This window comes from Lissotriton vulgaris, chromosome 9 (assembly GCF_964263255.1).
Source record: "Lissotriton vulgaris chromosome 9, aLisVul1.2, whole genome shotgun sequence".
NCBI classification, from domain to species: Eukaryota; Metazoa; Chordata; class Amphibia; order Caudata; family Salamandridae; genus Lissotriton; species Lissotriton vulgaris.
In genome coordinates, this window is record NC_141697.1 from 152,995,058 (window position 1) to 153,016,414 (window position 21,357).

A 21,357-nucleotide genomic window follows, 5' to 3' on the forward strand; every position below is an offset into this window, starting at 1 on the left:
ACTCTCCTTTCCTTCCTCTTTTTCAAATGCAGGCTCCATCTCAGCAGCTGCTAAATTGCCTTATCAAACTGACCATTGCTAGACTGTCAGCATGGTTTCCTAAATAGTGCCAAGTGTCAGCTAACTCCTTCATTTTATCGGCTTTTCATTGGGGCAAAATTCTGCACTCATTTGGGGAAAATGTTTCTTCCAATGGAAAAAGTCCAATATCATAGGCGGCTCTTGTCTGAAATGTTGATATAGAAAGAAGCAGCGACAATGGAGTGGATGGAGATATACAGTCTCATTGTGGCCTCAGTGTTTATGGTACAGTGGGTGGGCAAGGCTGCACCACATGCCTCTTGTGTGGCCCCCTGCACTCACATTTGTTTCCTTCACTTCAGAGTCTAGAACGCAGGATTATGTTCACTCAAACAATCAGGGAAGCTCTCCTGTGGTTGGTAGTATGGGACAATCTTCTGAAGGGGGTGAAATTGTGCACCACCTCACATTATTAATACCGAATTCTCCATAGATTAACTTTGGCCATATTGTAATTTAATAAACCGTAGCGATTCTTTTAGCCAACAGGTTTCCATGCTACCGATATCTATACGTACAATTTGTATAATCGTAATTACTTTAAGATGTTGAAAACAGACACTCCATCATGCTACATATGAGGCTAGCTCAAGTTTCCCTTTTCTTTCCCATTATAGACCCCTGAGGAAGGGTCTCACTAAAGACCCGAAATGCATTGGGTAAAAATGGAATTATGAAGTAACAATGAAATTGATATCAGTGAAAATGAATAATGATATTAAATGAAATATGAAATAAAATATTATTCCTTTTTTTTTTAAGACCTTAATTGACAACCATCATCTGCATTACAAATCAGCTTACTGCCTACAACCACTACGGGCCTGCATAGCGTCACCATCAAAGTTTGAATACCGGTTGTGAAGGGGGATAGGGGAGTACACAGCAAGCCGCCTACAACCCATCCGGGCCGGCCGCGTAAGATGGAGTGTTGAAGTATGGAGGCAGTAATAGCGTTAAGGACAAAGGTCATGCTTTTAGACATTAAACAAACTAATTAAGGCATGCACAAGGTACCAGTTCCATCCTCAAAATGACATGTGATAAAGGAAAGACTAAATAAAACAGAGCGTCCACTGTTAATTGGAAGACATGGCCGCTAAATAAGGGGGGTCTAGGACCTATGCCTTTTCGTAAGTCACTAAAGACAATAGTTGCGTGACCTGAGGGGGGGACCGCATTAGGATCCAGATGGTGCAGCATCTAGGGCGTCTATCGTGTCACCTGGAGCGTGCTCCAATAGATATACTTGCAATGGGCTCCAGATGTCTCTTGGGCGCGACGTGGGGGGTTGAAGTTCTGCATATATATGGAGCTGCTCCTGACAGTATATGAGATCCCGGAGCCAGTCCTTAAATTTAGGCGCCCTCCCTCGTCCCCATTTGCACGCTATTTTCCTCTTAGCAAGCAGGAGCGCTATGGAGGTGTATTTCCGCATTTTTGCGGCAATAGGTTCAGTGTATCCCAACAAGGCAGTGAATGGGTCGGTGGGGACGTGCAGGCCGGTCATGAGGTCCAGGGCGGCAAGTACTTCTGCCCAATAACATTGAATAGGTGGGCAGTCCCAAGCCAGGTGTCTGAAATCGGCTCCCTCCCACCCGCAGCAATCGCAGCGGTCATTATCGTGCAGTTTCAGCTTAAACAACGGCACAGGCGTGTAGTATAACCGGTGAATGTATTTGTAGTGTATGATTCGAAATCTACTACTAACATAAATTTCCCCAGTTTGTGTATAGCAATATGCCCACTGTTCCTGAGTAATGGGATGTCCCAACTTCTCCTCCCACCTACTCTGAGCCGCAGTTGGTCCGTATTCTCTGTTTGTCTGTACGGATCGGTAGTTTCGAGAGGACATGTGCAGGGGCCTCTTGTTGCAGCAAAGCATGTAGTGGGGGCATCACAGGAGGCTCCAAGGGAAAGGTGGGTGTGGCGGTTTTAACAAAATAAAATATTAATCCTGATAAAAAAATGGATTGGAATTGATCATTATAAAGAATAAATTGAGAAGACTTGAACGTTATGTAATATGTGATTTCGTGCAGGACTGAGAGGTGGCGCTACTAGTCAAGTCACATTACTAATAAAAGTGTGTGAAAAGAAAAAGGAAACTAATGTGATGGGTCTTGCAAGGTTGGCGCACACACTCATCCATCCTGCAGTGTCAGTCCTGCCAAGTGTCACGCATCAGGCGTGACACTATCGCATTTTAGTGTGGTGATCCGCATCACCGCACTGAAATGCAAAGTCACGCATTTCCGTAGGTCACAGATCTTTACTTGCACTTAACTCGGGCCCTGGGAATGAGGATGTGACAGGCTGCAGAGAATGGCCTGATAACAAGGGCCCCCTTATCACCATTCACGTAGCAGCTCTATGCAAGAGATGTTCGGCTACAACGCAATTCCAAACATCCCAACACAGCCTCTGCTGACACTAGATCACGTGGCAAGAAGAATCTGTGTGATTTTTCCGGTTACAAGATGACGTCCTTTGTTACCAGTGCATTACCAGCTACGCTGTAATAATTCACTGCGCAGGCATATGCCAGAGTGGAAGGTATTCGTCGCTTGCTAAGGGGAACATATCTAGTGGAAGCCTAGAAACTATTGCAGAGTTCAACTTCACACGTTCTAGAATGCGCATTTCACAGAATGGTGCTCTGCTGACAGCGCCCGTGTTAGGTGTAGAGTGTGATCTACATTCACCGTTTCAAAATTGGGGTTTGTTTTGATGAAATACACAATTGCGTGGCTGCACCGTACGCCGAGAGTCTACAACGTCGAGTTTGGTATTTCATTTCTAAATGAGGCTTATTTTGTCTTCCTTAACAGACAAAATCACCCTAATATTAAAATGTGTAATGTATGTGCTTAAAATTATTTTAAAGCTATCATAAAGCGTCATCATCACTGTGCTGAGCCTGTTCCAGCTGTGCTCACTGTTTGGCTTTCTTTATTGCAATGGATTCACGGATTAGGCCCTGCCACAGTGCCCGGTGCCCCTACAGCCTGGAGTGGGTCAGGACTCTCAATCCAGGCAGAAAGGAAAGTCATGAGAACGGCCCTTCACTAGCCATCGTCTATCTCATACAGTGCTTTTCCATCTATGAGGCAATGCCAGAATGCAGCTGCTGGTTCCTCTCAGGTTGTTCGGGTCCTCACCTTTCAAATTAGGAAGGATTGCAAGTATTGAAAAAATATACCGGATATTAACATTTGTTCATGTACACTTACAACCATTTGTATTCACTTTTAACATGACTTTTCAAATTTCGTTTATTGTACTTGTCAGTCAGATATCATTACGCGAAGCTCTAAAGCACGTTTTCCTACTGTTTGTAGGATGAACTAATGAGGGAGAAAATACTGACTATTTGTGATTGTCTTTTTCTAATTTTCTACCGGCTGGTACAGTAAAGTGAGAATTTTTGGTTGCACAAATGGGTGTAAATTCTGATATTTATATGTTTCCCTGTTCTTCATTGCTTTATTTTGCTCGCGAGAAAGTGTCACTCATAGTTGTTGAATGTCACTCATAAGTACACTGAAAAAATTAAAATGTCACTCATAAGCAAGCTGAAACCTTGGCAGCTATGCAGTGTCCTTAGTTCCCAGGTGCCATGCAGCAGTTTAAGATCTTTTAACAGTTTTTCGTTGCTCAAATAAGTGTAATTTCTTATATTTCCCCCTTCCTCATTGCTTGATTCTGATCTCGAGAAAGTGTCCCTTAGTCGTTGAATGTCACTCATAATTACACTGAAATTATGGAAATGTCACACATAAGCAATCTGAAGCCTTGGCAGCTATGCATATGTTGCTGCTGAATTAGGGCGTAAAATAATTTCTGACGTATACATACTTTGTATACAACTTCTGAGTTCCTTTGTAACTGTTATTTTGTATTACCTAATTTTGAGGTACAGTTTTGCTCACACATAGTTGGAAAACATGTCCACAAAAGGAAAACGACATTTAAATCAAACGAAATGTTGAATCCGCTAGGCATGGGAGGGTATGCGTACACTGACTTTTGTTAGAGGTTGTTTAAAGAGATTACGGAATTATTCTAATAACCGTCACATTTAGGAGCAATGGCTTTGCCTGCTTGAGTGTAGGGAGCAAGGCGCTCAGAGTTTAGTCTTTCTTCCTTGCCTATGAACACGGTCTAAATTGTAGTCTCGCACTCTATGGTTACTTACTCGGGTGCTCCGCCCCACCTCCCCAGGAAACACCAAGAGCGGCGCATGCGTGGTTGAACCGCGTACCTTAGCAACGGGAGCAGTGACAGTAGCAACACTATGGTAAGTGGAGGGGAGCGGGAGTGGGGGGAAATCGGCCTTGAATTCGGGGTACGACAGGAAGAAACTGCTCACTTGACGTCTGTTATTGTGACGTCCTGTCTTGGCAAGATATGCGATGGATAGGGCTGTGCTGCTGCTGGGAAAGTATAGTAGAGCTGGAGGGTGGTAAAGGATGTACATTGAGGAGCATTTGGCTGACTTCTGAGTTTATTGGCTGGACAAAAAGAGGACAGGACTGAGGAGAAAATGGTTGGACCCAATTTCAACCGTCTTTCAGTACCTGCCATTTTATTGACCTCCGCACCAAGACCTCTACCCCTTCAATTGCTTTCCAAAGCTCTGCCTCTACCCAGTAACGAGACACTGGGTGGTAGGTAGGCTGCTTTTGAAAAAGTAGAGACATTTGAGATAAAGGTCTGGAGTAGTGATAATCGCAACTGGTGAGGGAACAGGTCTACGGCGACTGGAAAAAAATAAAAACTAGAAGAGTAAAGTTGAGTCGCTCAGGGGTTGTCAGAGGCGTAAGGCAGGCCCCATCTGTGCAAGGGGGTGGTGGGAGGCACCCTTCATCAGCCCCATCATTCACCCCAAGGCCTTTCAATATCCTTGAGCTGTGGGATTCTCAGGGACCCCCTCAGCATATCCTGCGTCACATCATTTTGAATTACGACACCTGGGTGCGTCGTGGTAGATTGGGGGAAAGGGTTGGGTTAAACTGTAGAGATAAAAGCTGAAGTGTGTAAGGGTAGGGTGTCTAGGTGTCTCGGATGTGTGCCAGGACAGTCCTGTTTTTTCGCCGTCTGTCCTGACCAATTTAAATACATTTCGCAATGTCGTTTTCAGAGAATATATATTTAACACAGATACGGGCACTATTTCATGGATTACAATACTGGATTAGTTAGGAGCCCTCATGGGAATGAAATGTAATTAGCATAAATGGTGATGGTCAGTAAAAGCTACAGTTAATTACCCATAGTTCAACCGAGCCTGTTTTTCTATGCTGGTAACCACTTTTAGTTAAGTCAATTTGTGCCCCTTGGTCGATGCAAAAGTCTAGTCTTACTTTTGTGTTTGTAGAATGTCACGCAGTTTGGCTCTCGAAATCTGGAGCCATCACTAGTGGCGATTGAGCTTTTGGCGCGCTTTAAATGAGTTGTTCATGGCAAAACTAAGGGGTGAATTACGCAGTGAGATTAATGAGTAGACGTCTGTCTGGAATTATGGGGATCAAGTGAAACAAATCGGACTGTGTATGTATGTGGTGGAGGAGACAGCAGCATGCAAGTGGCCGGAGGGCTTAATGTGGGGATGAAAGGGTTGAGGATCTAAGGGGGCAGAGCTGAATATGTGCGAAGTTGAGAGGATGGTGAAGGTCTCACGGTAGGATGAGTGCTTAATTTGAGTCGTTGGTTTCCTATGGCCCACTGGTGACCATCTACCACATGGTGGCATTGTCTTTCAAAATTTGAGATAAACACAATGACAGTGTTTAGTCAGTCCAATATACATTACAAATTCATAGCATCTGTCACCACACTATTATTATAGCTCTGGGTGGCCTGGAATAGATTGAATTGTCACACTTGTAGGAAGGAGTGTGATGGTTAGTACTTGGTTTGGTTCTATCATTGGCAACGCTCACAGGGGCAATGGGTGGTCTAGACTGTAGGGGCCTCTCGATAATTTTTTACAAATTAAGCTCTGCAGGATTGAGCCTTGTACGTACCACAAGACATATTGGTTTTCCAAGGGGAAGATAGAGCCCTAAGATTGTTTATTCAAGTTTTGAAAATTGCATCTGTGTGCTGGGATGGGGTTGCGGGAGGCAAAGCGATCTATCTTGAGCTCGGAAAAAAGGGTCAGAACGACTGGTGAAGGAACCAGATGCGTTCGCAGATACTCATACATTTGGTGCGTTAGTTTAATGGATGCAAATTATGGCTACAACACACAAAATGCACTGATTTGGAAATTAATATACTGGTTGCAACTAACATAAAGCAAAAGGGCAGCATGAAGTCTGGGCCATCCAAATGAGAATTCGTTGTAAACTATATCTAGGATATATTCAAGATTAGGGGTAGAAGTAGTATTAAAGGTTTGCTATACAATCTAAAAAGTATACCTTTAACTAACAAGGATATAAAAAAATCTACCTGCTAGGCTAAGAGTCACAAGATTTCTCCAGAAAGAAGATACTTTCTTAGAACGTGGAACCCTCACACACCAACAGTGGCATGCTTCATCATTGCTCTCTCTCCTCATTCGGGACAGGTATATCACCTGACCAAATGGGCTCCCGAGGAGCTTTTGTCATGAACTCCTATTTTTCTGAGCCCAATGAATGAGAAAGAACATTTGTTTTAAAAGCTCCTGAATGGCTAATCCAATTTTGACATTTCATACGTGTTAATGATGTATTTTACTTGCAGTTGGTGTTGTGTGTCAGCAATCTTCTGTAAAGCATAAGACGCCTGTGTGGACGATAGGCATACCCCCAATATTGAGACTAGAAAATGAACCATCTTCAGGAGAGAAATTCAGTTTGTGGAATGTAACCAAATAAGTAACCCAGGACCGTTCGATTACTATTGTCCTCGCATGCAGTTCGGGGGTGAGAGGGTTGTTATTGATACTCTTCCTATGCTGGGTAAGTTCCTCTGACAGGTACGGGGGATGGGGGCAACTATCCCTTTACTCGTTCTCAGTCATGGCTCAGGTCCTCTGGAGTCACCATGGAGGCCTCTTTCTTCTATTGACTGTCTTGACCAGGTTACACTTCTTGCTTGGTCCCAGTGGCCCCTCTGGCATACAGGGTCACTGTTTCTGCATACATGCTCTGGCTTGATAAACCCAACAACAATCTTCACGGTAACCCCACCAGGTATTCAAGGTCACCGACTTGATACTGCACAAGGGCAGTGACCTGTTTGGTGCAGAAATGGTCACAGCTCACTTCACAGCAGCTCTCCTCTGACATTCAGGGGTTGCAGATTTTTCCCTGCACACTAGCAATAACTCAATTGGTGCAGCAGCTGTCTTCTTACACCTTGCTATGTGGACCCACTTGCCAGGATTCCCCCATGAACTCGCTTCCTCCAATGCTCCCCTCTTCCTCACAGGGCAAACTGACCTTGGCAGGGGCTGGTACTCCAGGCTGCACAACAGGTGGTCTAGGATTCCCTGGGTGATGTCCCCTCACCAAGCTAGTAGACTAGCAGGCCTTAGCCCCTAGTCCTGGTCACAGGCAGAGGTCTTGCATAGCTTCTCCTCCTAGCACAGTCCAGCTGGCTGCTAGACAACTGACACTTTTGCGGCCTCAAATTCTTCTACTTATAGTCCATTTCAAGATGCCAAATATAATTTAAAGTCAGACTTTAAAGTTTATGTTGGGGGTCTGCTTCCTTTTGAAGTGCTTACTGCTCAGCTCTTTCTTCCTCCAGAAAGCAGTCTGTAACAGCAGGAGCGGCTCCAAATCTGATAGCCCCACAACACAGGCCATGAGAGTGAGTAGAGGTTCACTCCTGGATGTCAGCACAGTGACGTGTATCAAAAAGTTACCCCATGGCCTCAAACCTACTCTGTATGATTCTTCTATCAGCTTCATCTCCTTCCTGACGTGTGGTCAAACGATTGGTGGCCCTCGGAATTGGGTCTTTGTCCATCTCCCAAGTAAGCAGTGCGCAACCTTGGTGTAATTATTGATAACACTCTGTCAATGAAAACCCATGTTAATATGGTACTCAGTACTTGCTATGGGGTCATGCGGAATCTCCATAGAATCTTCAGATGGTTACCCATAGAAGCCAGAAAACCTTTGGTGCACGGTCTTATCAGCCGTCTGGAATATGGAAATGCACTGCTGGTTGCATTAAATGAAGATCTGCTCTCCAAACTCCAGATTCTTCAGAATACGGCTGCCAGACTTATTTTAAATCTTCCACCTAGATCGCCTTCAAACTCTCCATTGGCTTCTGGTGCCACAGAGAGGCCATTTCAAATTCCTGTGCCTCATACATAAGATTCTGTATGACACCGGCCCTAGATACTTTGCCAAGAAACTCCAATGGTACAAGCCCGGTAGACCCTTCAGATCCAGTACTAATTTCAATCTTGCCCTACCACACATCCGAACGGCCTGAAACGGGGGTCGATCATTTTCTTATCTGGCCCCCAAGCTTTGGAACAAGCTGCCATCTCATCTTCCATCCATAGTTGATCACAAATGCTGTAATTTTCATTCAGTAATCTGTTTGTCATACTACCCATCTTGCTGAAGCTCTACTAGCACCATGAGCCCCTCCCCGGTGATATGTGCGCTTAATTTGAACTTTTGACATTTGACCGGCCAACTTCCCAGTGACCTTTCCGAATAAAAGAAGACCCTTGAAAGTGTATTGGAGAGTCTGGCTCTCCCTTCCTCCAGTGAAATGCACCATTCAAAGGCGCACATACACCCAGCACATGCATATAGCATGCACACTGTGCAGCAGTATATCCTTAATTTATTTTAACATGCGCAGGCACACATATACCCAGCACATGGATATAACATATACATACTGCTCAGTACTGCATTATCCCTGTATTGTACCATTCACAGGATTCATGCCAAAACATACTGCACAGCACTACACACCAAACCAATGTATGCCCAAGGTGAGTTAAGCCCACAGCAGCAGAACTTTAAATGAGTGAGCCAATTGGCCTCACCATATGACACAGGTAAAAACCCCTGTTCACTCTTTCTGATCACTATACAGTATGATGCCACCACCACGCTCATGCTGCTTAACTTCTGGTAAAGGTAGTAGTCTTTCTTCGCTTTGAGGGTAGTGCTATAGGCGCCCCTTCCTATCCCAAAAGACTGCAATCCATGACAGTCCTATGTCATGGCGCATTGCCGTTATCCGTTGTTCATCTATGACAACAAAAATCAGCATTAAGGATCCAGATATCATTTCAATTGGGGCACTCGGCCAGGGTTGCACGTCCATCACCATGCAAGGGACTTTTCCGTCCCCAACAGGCACACACCCCCATTTCTCAGTGTGTGACCCTTCCCATCCTTGATGGAGGCAGACATAGAGAAATACACTAAGTTATTTACTCCTTGTACTAGCTTAATCGTAGTGTCTCAGTGAATCAACTGTGGCATGACAAATCTAAAATCTCAGATCATCAAACTGAGAAGTTGTTTCACCATATATGTTATATACTTCTCTACCAAACAGATGCTAGATTTGTTCAAATTAACAGTGGGCAGAAACACAGACAGTATAATATTTCATGGATCTTTGACATAAGTCATGTTACCTTCATGGAGAGACACAAAATGAGTTTCACCTAAGCTGCTATTCCCTCATCTTCACAGTGGTTCATAAGGAGACCGGCCAATGGCTTGGTCATTAAAATGAACAACATTTAGAATAGAGTGCACATCTCTTGCGTTTCTCACTGACCTTTCTAAGTACTAGCAAAACCTTACAGAAGCTCTAGAATGACTATATAAAAGCTTCATTTGTCTCACTATACAAGCATCAGAATTTATCCACGCTAGTGTTTTAAACGGGTAGAGCCACTGCTTTCAGTATCTAGCAATGCCACTATCCAACCAGTCACCATTCTCTATAAAAGCCTGCATAGATATAGCAGTCTACCTGCATAGAAAAAAGCACAGTTGATCATTCTCAACTAACTGCGGAAGGTATCTTTGCTCATAACTACAAGTTCTATTATCAGCATATTTAGGTTTAGACTCGAGACAATATCGTTTTATGCGTTCCTTGGGATGGTTCTTAAACATTTTTGGTGGTTTTGTTGCAAAATTCCTGCCTCCTTCAACCTCTCAGCCATCTGTAGCAACTTTGATGCCAACTATGCCTTACAAAATTTAGTTCTGCTGGGAGTCTATTGCTTTAAGAGTTTTACACTTTTTTATTTTTTCAATAACCGCTCCCATCTCATGTTTTTGTTAAGTTCCTCTAACCCCATCCATCTTTTGAATAGTTAGTCTGGGTATGTCCACCAACTCCAATATGTTCGTCCCTTTCTCTTGGTTGGGTAGTGGTGGTAGCCGGCAAAGCAACTTATAGTAAATTTTTAAAGCCTCTACGTTTCTGTTTGGGTGTTGGTTTGTGCGTCGTGTCACCATCATTCATTAGCAGCGCACCTGATTAGTCCAGGTGTATATTGCCTGGTTACATATTTCTTTTTCTTTTAAAGACATTTCATCATGCTTGACGACGTATCTGTAGTCAGGTTATTGTAGTGATGTCTCCTGCATACAGAGAGAGAGAGAGAGTTCAATAACTCCCTGCATTTTTCCATGAGCTCCATGAAAACTGATTTGTATCATTTACTTTCTGGCCATATTTGTTAACCAGTGGCAAGCATTTATCCACACCGCTTCTGTTATAGTGTGTATGCCTTTAGGTGTCAATAATGGACCTATTAACTTTGAGTCCAATCAAATTATTGTCACTGCTCCCTCAGAGTATGTATTTTTGGAAGAGTTGTTACATCAAACACTCAAAAGGGGATGAGAGAAGTGCTTTCAAAGAGTCTAAGCCACTGACAATTGCTCTGAGTAGTATTCCCACCCATCGTTATTTGCTCACTGTGCCACCCTAGACAGACTCCCATCTTATGCAAATCAGTACTGACACTGCTCCTCATGAGAATAGTCCATCCTGAACTTCCAGGCAAAGCCTCTGTCAGAGGGGGAACACGAGCAACCCCAAACCAGTTTCAGACTGGTTATGCCTTGTCAGTGGTATAACTTGTATCCTGTGGCACAGTTAACAAGTAACTCCCATTGGGACTTTCCTGTGTCTATGTAAGATGTTACATCAAACATTCAAAAGACGATGCAAGAAATGCTTTAAATAGTATAAGGTAATCACTCTGGGTAGCACTGCAACCCATTGTTTTTTTACCTATTGTGATACTCTATACATAGGTCCACCCTTATGCAAATCACTACTGACTCGGCTCTTCATGGGAACAGTGCACACCAAAATGCCAGGTGAGGACTCCTCCAGAAGTTCTAGATTGAACAAAATGGAAATTAAGATAGAACACCGCAAGGCATTGTCTCACTACTGGAGGAGTGACTGCCTGACTTAAACATCCAAGAATGCTTAGTTAGAGATTAGTCATAGTAGTAGTAGTAAGTAAATACGTTTATTGATATGATAAAACAAGTAAACTACAATAAAAACTTCAGTACATGATGCCTAATAAAATGATCAACATTTTCAATCAAAATTACCATTCCAGATTCTTGTCTGCTAACCTTCCATCTTTTATATAAAGCTGGAAACCTGCTAAACCTACTGCTAGATTGAATAAAATATTTATGTTAACCAGTAATGCGATTGCTTCTTATCTGGAGCATGCCTGGTATTTACAAATAGACGTTTTAAAAACTCAGTATGGGCACATTTAAAAAACACATAGGGCCCGATGTAGGTAGGCCGTTACCGATCGGTAACGGCCGAAAATACCGATTTTGGGCCCTTACCGATCGGTATACTGCCATCGAGATGTAGGGCAAAAAAAACCGTCCAAATCGGTACAAATACCGAATCGGAATGACTACCGAATCGAAAATAATCCTATACGTACATACCGAAAATCGGAAATGTAACGAATCGGTAACACACCGAATCGGATTAAAATACCGAATCGGTCCATGTACCGAATCGGTAGTGCCACCGAATCGGAAAATATCCGAATCGGTCCTTGTACCGAATCGGTAGTGACACCGATTCGGACATAAGCCGAATCGGATAACCTACCGAATCGGTAGAATCACTGATCGGGAAAGTCCCCGATTCGGACAGATGGGGAGATGTAGGGAAGCACAGAAATTCCGATTTTGCCTCAAAATCGGTATTATTCACTCGGTATTTACCATGGATTACAATCAGGTGGTAACCAACTCCAACCCATAAAAACAGACCCAAAATGCATTGCAACTTGCAGGATGGCAGCTTTTTATGTCATTGCGAGGCGGCTACGGCTACAGCAGGAAGGACAGAGGCAATGGCAAAGAGAGGAACAGGTCTACAGACAGAGGATCACCCTGTTCATGCTCACTGAGGCAGAGATCCTACAGAGGTACAGGCTGGACTCAGACACCATTCTGGAGCTCATCAGGGACCTCAAACCACTGTTGGACCACCCCACCCCAAGGGCACACGCCATCCCAGCGCACGTCCAGGTGCTATGCAGCTTACACCTGCTTGCGTCTGGCAGCGATCAAAGTGGAGTTGCAGCGGTAGGAGGGGTGACCCAGAGCAGCCTGTCAAGGTTCTTCCACACATTCCTTGACGCCATGATACACAGGATGGACCAATACATCTCTTTCCCTGCAACCCACGCAGAACTGCTACAAACTAAAGCTGACTTCTACCAGATGGCACAATTTCCCCAAATCATTGGCTGCATAGATGGCACGCACATTCCGATTTGCCCCCCAGCTGACACAGAATACATATACCGCAATCGGAAGTCTACGCACACCATCAACGTGCAGGTGATCTGCAATGCGAAGTGCACCATCACAGACCTGGTAGCAAAATTCCCAGGGAGTACCCACGACTCCTACATTTTTCAACAGAGCGGCATCTATGCACGGCTGATGGCTGGCGAATTTGGTGAAGGATACCTCCTAGGTGAGACACATCATCAGACCCCCATAACACAAAGTAGCTAGGTGTAATACATGTATGCATGTGAGTAATGTTACCCCTTTTCCTTCCAGGCGACAGTGCATATGCCCTCCGCTCTTTCATACTCGCCCCCTACCTCAACCCCTCCACACCCAGCCAAAGGAGGTATAACCGGGCCCACAAAAGCACAAGGAATGTAGTTGAACGGACCTTTGGCATCTGGAAAAGTAGATTCAGATGCCTGCACAAGAGTGGAAGTGCAAGGCAGTATACCCCCATCACCTGCTGCAAGATCATAGCTGTCTGTGCAATGTTGCACAACCTTGCGGTGAAGAAGGGCACTGAGGTAGAGTTGTCTGACTACGAGGACCATGACGACGACGATGCTGTGCCACTAACACAACCTGCTGGGGTGTCTACGCCAAGTGATGGCAGATACAGACATGAGGAGATTACAGAAAACTATTTCTGAGTGAGTACAGATGCACAGACAGGTAAATGGTTGTGGTGAAAAGCAAATTTTAATAATGTTGCAACACCGTTACTGCACTGATGTGCAACAAAATAAAATGTCTAAGTAAAGAAAACAAATGTCAAAGGTCCGGGTTGCCTCACCCGCGTTGGCAAGCCTACTTTTTGGGGCGTTTGGAAGCCCCACTGGGGTGTGCCTCACCCCCTTCCGCATGTCCTGCGGCTTCTGTGGAGCACCTGGTGCTCCGGCGCGGCTCCGACACAGCGCTGGCCGGGCTGCTGCGGCTGCTGCTGTCCCCAGCATCCCCCAGGTCCAGGGCTGGATTGGCCGCAGTGTTGGAGATTATCATTGCCTCCATGGCTGTTGTTATGCGGGCCATTCCCCTGGTGACCTCAGCGGTGTTTTGTCAAACTTGCCTCCATATTAGCCCCACGTTGGCACAGCTGCGCGGTTGCAGCAGCAAGGCGGCTAATAGAACAGTTGTGCACGCTGGCATCCCGCCTGCGCGATAGCTCGTGCTCGTCTAGTCTTCCGCATAGCTGTGTTACGGCTGTGGTCAGCCTGCCAAGACCTGCAGCAACCTCCTTGTTTGTGTCCACAAAAGCTTTGAACCCTTGCACCATCTCGCCCATCTGCAGGTTGTGCTGGCGGAGCTGGCGCTGGCAGGCCATGATGGACTTTGCCTGCAAGCGTTGGATTTTGACCATGCTGCCTTCAAGCCCCTGGAAGACGCTGGCCTCCCGTGCCGGCGGTGCACTGCTGGAAATGGCACGCCTCCGGGTACTGCTGCTGCCGCCCTGCTGTGCGGGCTGGGGTGCCACTGGTGTCGTTGTGGTGGTGGCCGGGGCCTGACCCGCTGCTCCCTGGATAGGGTTGAGTGGAGCCACAGCCATACTCCTGGCAGGAGGTGTTGTAGGTGCAGGGTGGGCCGTTGTCGGAGAGTTCTCAGGGGAGAACAGCAAGGGGGGTGTGCCTGACATCTGTGGGGAGTGAAGGAATGTGTAGTCGATTACCAGGTCTCCCTCATTTCCCTGGCCAATGTTGTTGTTCTCCTCCTCCTCCTCCTCCTCCTCCTCCAGGGCAGCCTGACTTGTGGTAGGCCCTGCCACCGCACTGGTAGTTGGTGCTGGTGCTTCTATAGCTTGTGGTTCTCCGCCTGATGGTGCCCCTAGGTATAAAGAAGCATTTGTGAATTGAGTGCCGATGTATTACAGTCACTACAATTAAAGCATTGCACATGTCCTTGCATCTCCTTTGAATGTGTTCCACTGTTTTCTATCTTGTGGTTCTGCACTGCCATATTTTGCTAACTTCTGCTGACTACATGTACCATGATGCTTTTCTCTTGTATGTTGGTTGCAGTACTGGGCTGGGGTTTGGCTGTGCATTGTGTCTAAAGGGGAGGTGTCTGGTAGGGTGTGTCATGATGCGCATGCTTCTTACCTGTAGCTGTAGCTCTGGCTGAGCTGTCCAGGGTCCCGATTCCTGTCACACACTCCCTCTCGATGGTGCTGGACACCAGTTCCTCCAGCTCAGTGAGGGGTGGCGCCGGGTTCCTGCCTCCACCTGTCAGTCCAGCTTGCCTCTGCAGCTCAGCCATCTTGCGTTTGGTGAGGCTGCGGATGTCGTAAAATCGTTTTTTTAGGTCATCAAGGGACCTGGGGGTGACACCTACTGCGTTGACCTTTTCACCTATCTCGCTCCAGAGCCTCCTCTTCGTGCTGTCCGGCACAGTGAGGGACAGCCTCCCAAAGAGCTGCCTGTGCACCCTCACCACCTCCTCCACCAACACCTGCAGCTCCATGCTACTAAACTTGGGCTTTCTCTTCTGGCCAGCCTTCTTGCTCTCACTGGTGCTTGCCATCTTGCTATCCACAGTTCTCTGGCTCCTGCTCCCACTGCTGCTCACTGTGAGTGTTCAGCTCAGGCTGGCTCTCCAGAAAGTTCTTAATGAGCTGCACCTGCCTGGGTAGCCACTCCCTGCTTGGGTGGGGGAGGGTGGATCCACCTCATTGGCTGTAGCGGATTTTACCGAATCGGTTTTTACCGATTCGGATTTTCCCGAATCGGTTTTTACCGATTCGGATCGTTCAATGCATTCCTATGGGCATTTTGGCCATGGGGGTGTATTCCGACCACCGAATCGGTAATTGCCGATTCGGTATTTGCCGAATCGGCATTTTCCGATTCGGTGGTAGCCGATTCGGTACATCCCGATTCGGTCCGTGCCGATTCGGTACGTATCGAATCACAATACCGATGCCGACCGAATCGTTTTTTTTTTCGGTGTTTTTTTCCTACATCTCGTTTTCCGATTTCAGAATACCGATTCGGCCCGCCTCGGTATTTTGAAATCGGAAAAACCCATTTACCTACATCGGGCCCTTAGTCTATAAGAATATGACATATCTAACAGTTCACTTTTAAGTAACATAGGCACACCCCATTTTTATCCCATTCTGGTCTTGAGAAAATTGGCTAATTCAGTAACTCATGATGATTTTTACTGCTCAGAAGTAGCTCTGACTACAGAAAAGGTTGGAGACCACTGACAGAGTAGCACATCTGATAGCAATGCTTTGTAAATGAAAAGTCCAGGACTGGAAATGCTGTTTGATGATTTGGGGAGAGGTAACCACTCCGATAGCAGTGTGCTCCTGCCTCTGACCTACCAATTCAGTTTGGAAAGTAAGCTTGTGCCAATGCTTCATGCAATGTATATATCCTTTTTGTCAATGACGACTACACCACTGACTACCAGGAGGTCAATTTTCCTGCAAATGTCCTTGTTGTATCTGTGAAGCACACTTACACTTCTGCTAACTGTCCTGCCCCTCTTCCCTTGGTGAGGAAAGTTCACACTGCTTTTTTCTTGACCTCGACCTCTCCTGTTTATGACCAAGCTTGCAGTGCTCCTGCTTTTAAAAGGTAAAACATAGGCATGTGCAGAAACAAGGAAGTTGATTTAATGTTAAACGGTTTTAAGATGTCCTTCTTACCAAGCCAGCTCACATGGTTGCATTCCTTTTACTATTTGCTTCAAGTTAAGATACACTTTGTTACTAGCCCCATGACACATTTCATGTTCTTTGAATTTCTCATTGTCTTTTAACACACTGGATGGTGTGTTAATATGCCTGACTGCTACTGGTCTTCTCGTTCACAACTTGCATCATTCCACCATCTGAGCGAATGTATAAATTATTCAAATGTTAGCATTTTTTACCTAGTTGGTAGTATTTGACCTCTCATAGGGACATGCTTCCTGATTGTGAAGTTGGTTGGTAGATTTTATGCATGCTTTTTTGGCGGGCTTACAACCTTTGCCAAGGCAGATGTTGTGCCCCTCCATGTTTTTGTTTGTCCACCAGAGGTGCACGGGTTTCTAAACCAATTTGGTGTATCAGCCATAAAAGGAGCTTCATTGATGATGAAAAATGTAGTCGCTGCACTCACCAATTCCCATTCGAGTCGATAAAAATGAAAGAATTTGCTGCAAATGAAACCAATATGTAGAAGTGTAAGACTGATTAACTTCCCCAGCCAGAAGTCTGTCATGCTCTTCTTAGCATTGGGATATCTCTTCGAAACAAATGTTACCAAATAATATACAACCCTACTAGTTTGTCCATCCAAGCACAAATTCACAGAATTAGTGCAGGGGCAAATTGTACATATATTTTTTATATTTCACCCATATCCTCGAATAAACTCTGCTCAAGAAACATTTGTATTCACAATCCCTTTTAAGGAACTTGTCTCTCGTCCACACTAAAGGAAGGTTATACTTTGGCAGGTAGATAAGTAATATCCAGATATTTATTGGTTGAAACAACTAAATGCTTAATCTGAAAAAGAGTTTTAGTTATGGATTCCTCACCTTAGAATTACCCCCATGCGTCAAACTGCATCCGGAGAATTCTTTCTTCAGCAGTACCCCTGCGCGTCTGTAGGTGGCGTCGGTCGACTCTGCGTTCGTCGTTGGCGTCATTATTGCTTGAATGATTTCGCAGTATCTACTTTGACGCCGTCCCTGCGACAAAAGAGTCACTTTTCTAGTCGTCCGGCTCCTGGTGCACAGGGATGTTATCTCGGCGAACCGGCTTCAAGACTTCTGGCTCCTGCTACAAGCTGATGTCGGTGATGGACCCCCATCTTGTGTGTGCCTCTGGTGTCTGGAGCGCGACCACGACCCGAAGTCGTGCTCCAACTGCCAGCCCATGGCCGAAGTCTTTACAGGAGTGGTCCTGAAAGCTTCTGGAGGCCCAGCAGTCGTTCCTGCGCTGCTTGAGGTCCCGGTCGAGAGGGAGGTCGCGGAACCGGTCGCGGAGCCATCACCACCACTCCTCGTCTTCGGGTAAGTCAAAGCACAAAAAGAAGGTGAAGAAGCATTGTCGCTTTTTGCGTTCTCCCCGTCTATCGGCAGACGCAACGCGGGATGCGGAAGGAAGTCATCCGGCTCCGCTCTCTTAGCCTGTTTGGTCGACTTCGGCCTTCCCTTCCTTCCCGGGAGCCGCAGCAACCCCTGCTCAACTTCGTAGCTTTTATGAGGCCCTCCACTCCATCTTTGGGCAGCCCAACTCTGCCGGCATGCCTTCGGGCCCTGCAGACTCGGCTGGGGGTTCTGGGACTTTGGCTAAGCGGGGCCCCCAGGAATCCAGGCCTGTATCCAGAAAGGCACCGGTTGACCTTACAACACCGGCACCGACTCCATTGGCGACACCTCTGCCCCCTCCAACACCGGTTGTGTCCCCAACCGACGTCGACCCCCTGCCTACCACTCGACATGGACACGGAGCCGGACCAGTGGCGACCGACATCGGTACCAGAGCTGACCGGTAATTTTGTACCCCAGTGTTCCCCTGGTGTTCCCTATTTCCCAAAGTGGCTACCAGAGGAGGGTGAGGAGGACATCCTTTTGGGCACTTTGTCCAAGCCCAACACCCCTGTGGATAGGATGATTGCCCGACGCCACCGCCTGGCCCCGGGCGACCCCATTTTCCTCTCCCAACACCCTACCCCGAGAGCTTGGGTGTGCCAAGCTTCAACACCCAAGGGCACATTCCCTACCGCTCCACCTGAGAGGGAATCCAAGAAGCTGGACCATCTTGGGAAGAAAATGTTTTCTTCCTCCAGCTTAGGACTGCGGCCGGTGAACATCGCATGTCTCTTGGGCCGTTACTCCCACTCTGTGTGGGAGTCGGTCGCGCAGGTACTGCCACTGTGCCCGGAGGAGGCCCGGGTCGTGCTCTCTCATGCAGTTGCCAAAGGGAGAGACGCAGCCAAGTTCGCCATATGATGTGGACTGGACACCGCCAACTCGCTAGACAGGACAATTTCAACGTAGCTAGGCCTGGGACTGGCCGAGGTCCACTGGCTCTTCTGGTGATGTCCAAGCTACACTTTTGGACATGCCATTTGATGCCGTCGCTTGTTTGGCAACAAAGCAATCGGCTCGCTCAAGTGCTTTAAGGACACCAGGGCTACAGCCTGGTCCTTGGGCTTCACTTCTACCTCTTGGCCCGTGCAGTCTGCTTTTCACCCCTTTTGTGGCTCCGGAAGGGGTGCCCTGCCACGTTCCGCCCAGAGCCACAGCCTTGCGCAACATGTCCAGCCTCTGCCAGTTGGGGACCTGGGACCCACCGGTGTGAGTCTGGGGGCCTCAGGGTGGGCCAGTCCACCAGCGTTCCCTCTGCACCAGCCTCCAAGCCCTCCTAGTCTGACCTTTCCGGCCCACTATTCGCCAGTGGGTGGCAGGATCCGCCATCACCTCCCCCACTGGCTCAACATCACGTCTGACAGGTGGGTTTTGCAGATAGTCCGAAGGGGCTACTCGACCCCCTTCGAGACTACCCCTCCATTCATGCCACCGTAATTCCATCACATGTCGGAGGGTCACTTGGCCCTTCTCGGCCAGGAAGTGACTGCTTCCTTTACCAAGGGAGCAAACAAGCAAGTTCCTGCCCCAGACGTAGGTTGTGGTTGTTATTTCCACTACTTTCTGGTGCCCAAGAAGGTCCAGGGCCTGCGTCCTATCTTAGATCCCGGAACGTCATCCGCTTCCTCCAGAAGAAGAAGTTCAAAATGTTGACATTGGCTCAGGTCCTGTCTGCCCTCGACCCTGGAGGCTGAATGGTAGCGATGGACTTGCAGGCCGCTTATTTTCACATCCCCGTCCTGCAAGCCCAGAGGCGTTACCTACAGTTCATGGTAGGCCTCCAGCACTTTCAGTTTACTGTGCTCCCTTTTGGCCTTACTGGCGCCCCTTGGTGTTCACGAAAATTATGGAGGTGGGCGCAGCTCATCGGCATAGATCTGGCGTTCCAGTCTTCCCCTATCTTGACGAATGGCTGTTGAAATCGGGCTTGCACCAGGCTGACATCTCCCACCTCCAGACTACGGTCGACCTCCTGCGTTCGCTAGGGTTCACAATCATTGTGCCGAAGTCACACCTGATTCCCTCTCAGAATCTCCTTTTCATTGGAGAGGTTCTGGACACAGCAGCAGTTTCTAACTTATGCTCCCGAGCAGCGAGTCTGGGATATTCGGGCTATGATTCCGATCTTTCAGCCTCTATCCCGGGTTTCGGTCAGAATGACCCTGAGGCTACTGGGCCTCATGACCTCCTGCATCCTGCTGGTGGACCATGCCAGGTGGCATATGTGGGCTCTGCAGTGAGACCTTAAGTTCCAGTGGGCACAGCCTCAGGAAAATCTTTCCAATTGCATCCAGATCTCGAAGGGCACCACCATTTGCAGTGGTGGCTAACTAACCAGGATTGGGTCAATGGCAGATTCCACTCCCTTCCGCAACCAGAGTTCTCAGCGGTGACAGATGCATCACTTCTGGGGTGGGGTGGCCACATGGGGGAGGCGGAGATCAGAGGTCTCTGTTATCCGGCGGAGTCTGGGCTCCATATCAACCTTCTGGAACTCCGGGAGATTTGTCTTGCACTGAAGGCATTCCTTCCTTCTGTCAAAGTTAGAGTAGTGCAGGTGTTCATGGACAGCATCACCGCCATGTGGTACTGCAACAAACAGGGTGGGGTGGGGTCGTGGACCCTATGTCTTTGGAAATCGCTGGAACATCAGGGCATGTCCCTCGCGGTTCAACACCTGGCAGGTACACTGAACGCCAGGGCGGACGAACTGAGTCGCCGGTGCATGATGGATCACAAAAGCGTCTTCACTCGAAGGTGGTGCAAGGTCTCTCTCGGCAGTGAGGAGGGCCTTGTTAGATCTATTCGCCACCGACGCGAACGCGCAATATCAGCAGTTCTGCGCGTTGGACTTTCCAAGACAGCACTCGCTGGGCGACGCTTCTCGTCACGAGTGGAGTTGCGGTCTTCTATACGCCTTTCCGCCTATACCACTTCTATCCAGAGTGCTATAGAAGATCAAGCGCGACCGGGCCCTAGTCATTCTTGTGGCTCCAGACTTGGCACGAAGAGTCTGGTATCCCGAGCTCTTGCACATGGCCATCGATCCTCCGATCAGACTGCCCCTTCGGGAGGATCTTCTGTCGCAGCAGCAGGGGGCGGTCCTCCACCCGAACCTGTCTGGTCTCCACCTCCTTGCGTGGAGATTGAGCGGCAACAGCATTCGGTCGTCCTCTCGAAGTCTGTAACGTTATCTTGGCAGCCTGCCATCCCTCAACCAAAACGGTATACGCCTGTAGATGGAACAAAATTATGGCATGGTGTGCAGCAAAGGCTGTGGGTCCCCTTTCTGCCTCCTTTCAGAGGTTCTCCTCTTCATTCTTTCCTACGCCCAGCAGGGCACTGCTCTGGGCACTCTCAAGGGCTATCTTTCGGCCATCTCGTC

The 21,357-nt window shown here is 47.4% G+C and overlaps 1 protein-coding gene across 1 annotated transcript in view; it reads left to right on the plus strand.

Moving 5' to 3' along the window:
* Positions 1 to 4,304: 4,304 nt before the first annotated feature.
* The window catches only part of DNAL1 (dynein axonemal light chain 1), a 230,562-nt gene continuing 213,509 nt past the window's right edge, over positions 4,305 to 21,357 (plus strand). Inside the window, exon 1 of the mRNA XM_086937248.1 lies at positions 4,305 to 4,381. Within this exon, the coding sequence (XP_086793374.1) occupies positions 4,379 to 4,381 (3 nt within the window). The 5' untranslated portion in view covers positions 4,305 to 4,378. The remainder of the gene's footprint in view (positions 4,382 to 21,357) is intronic.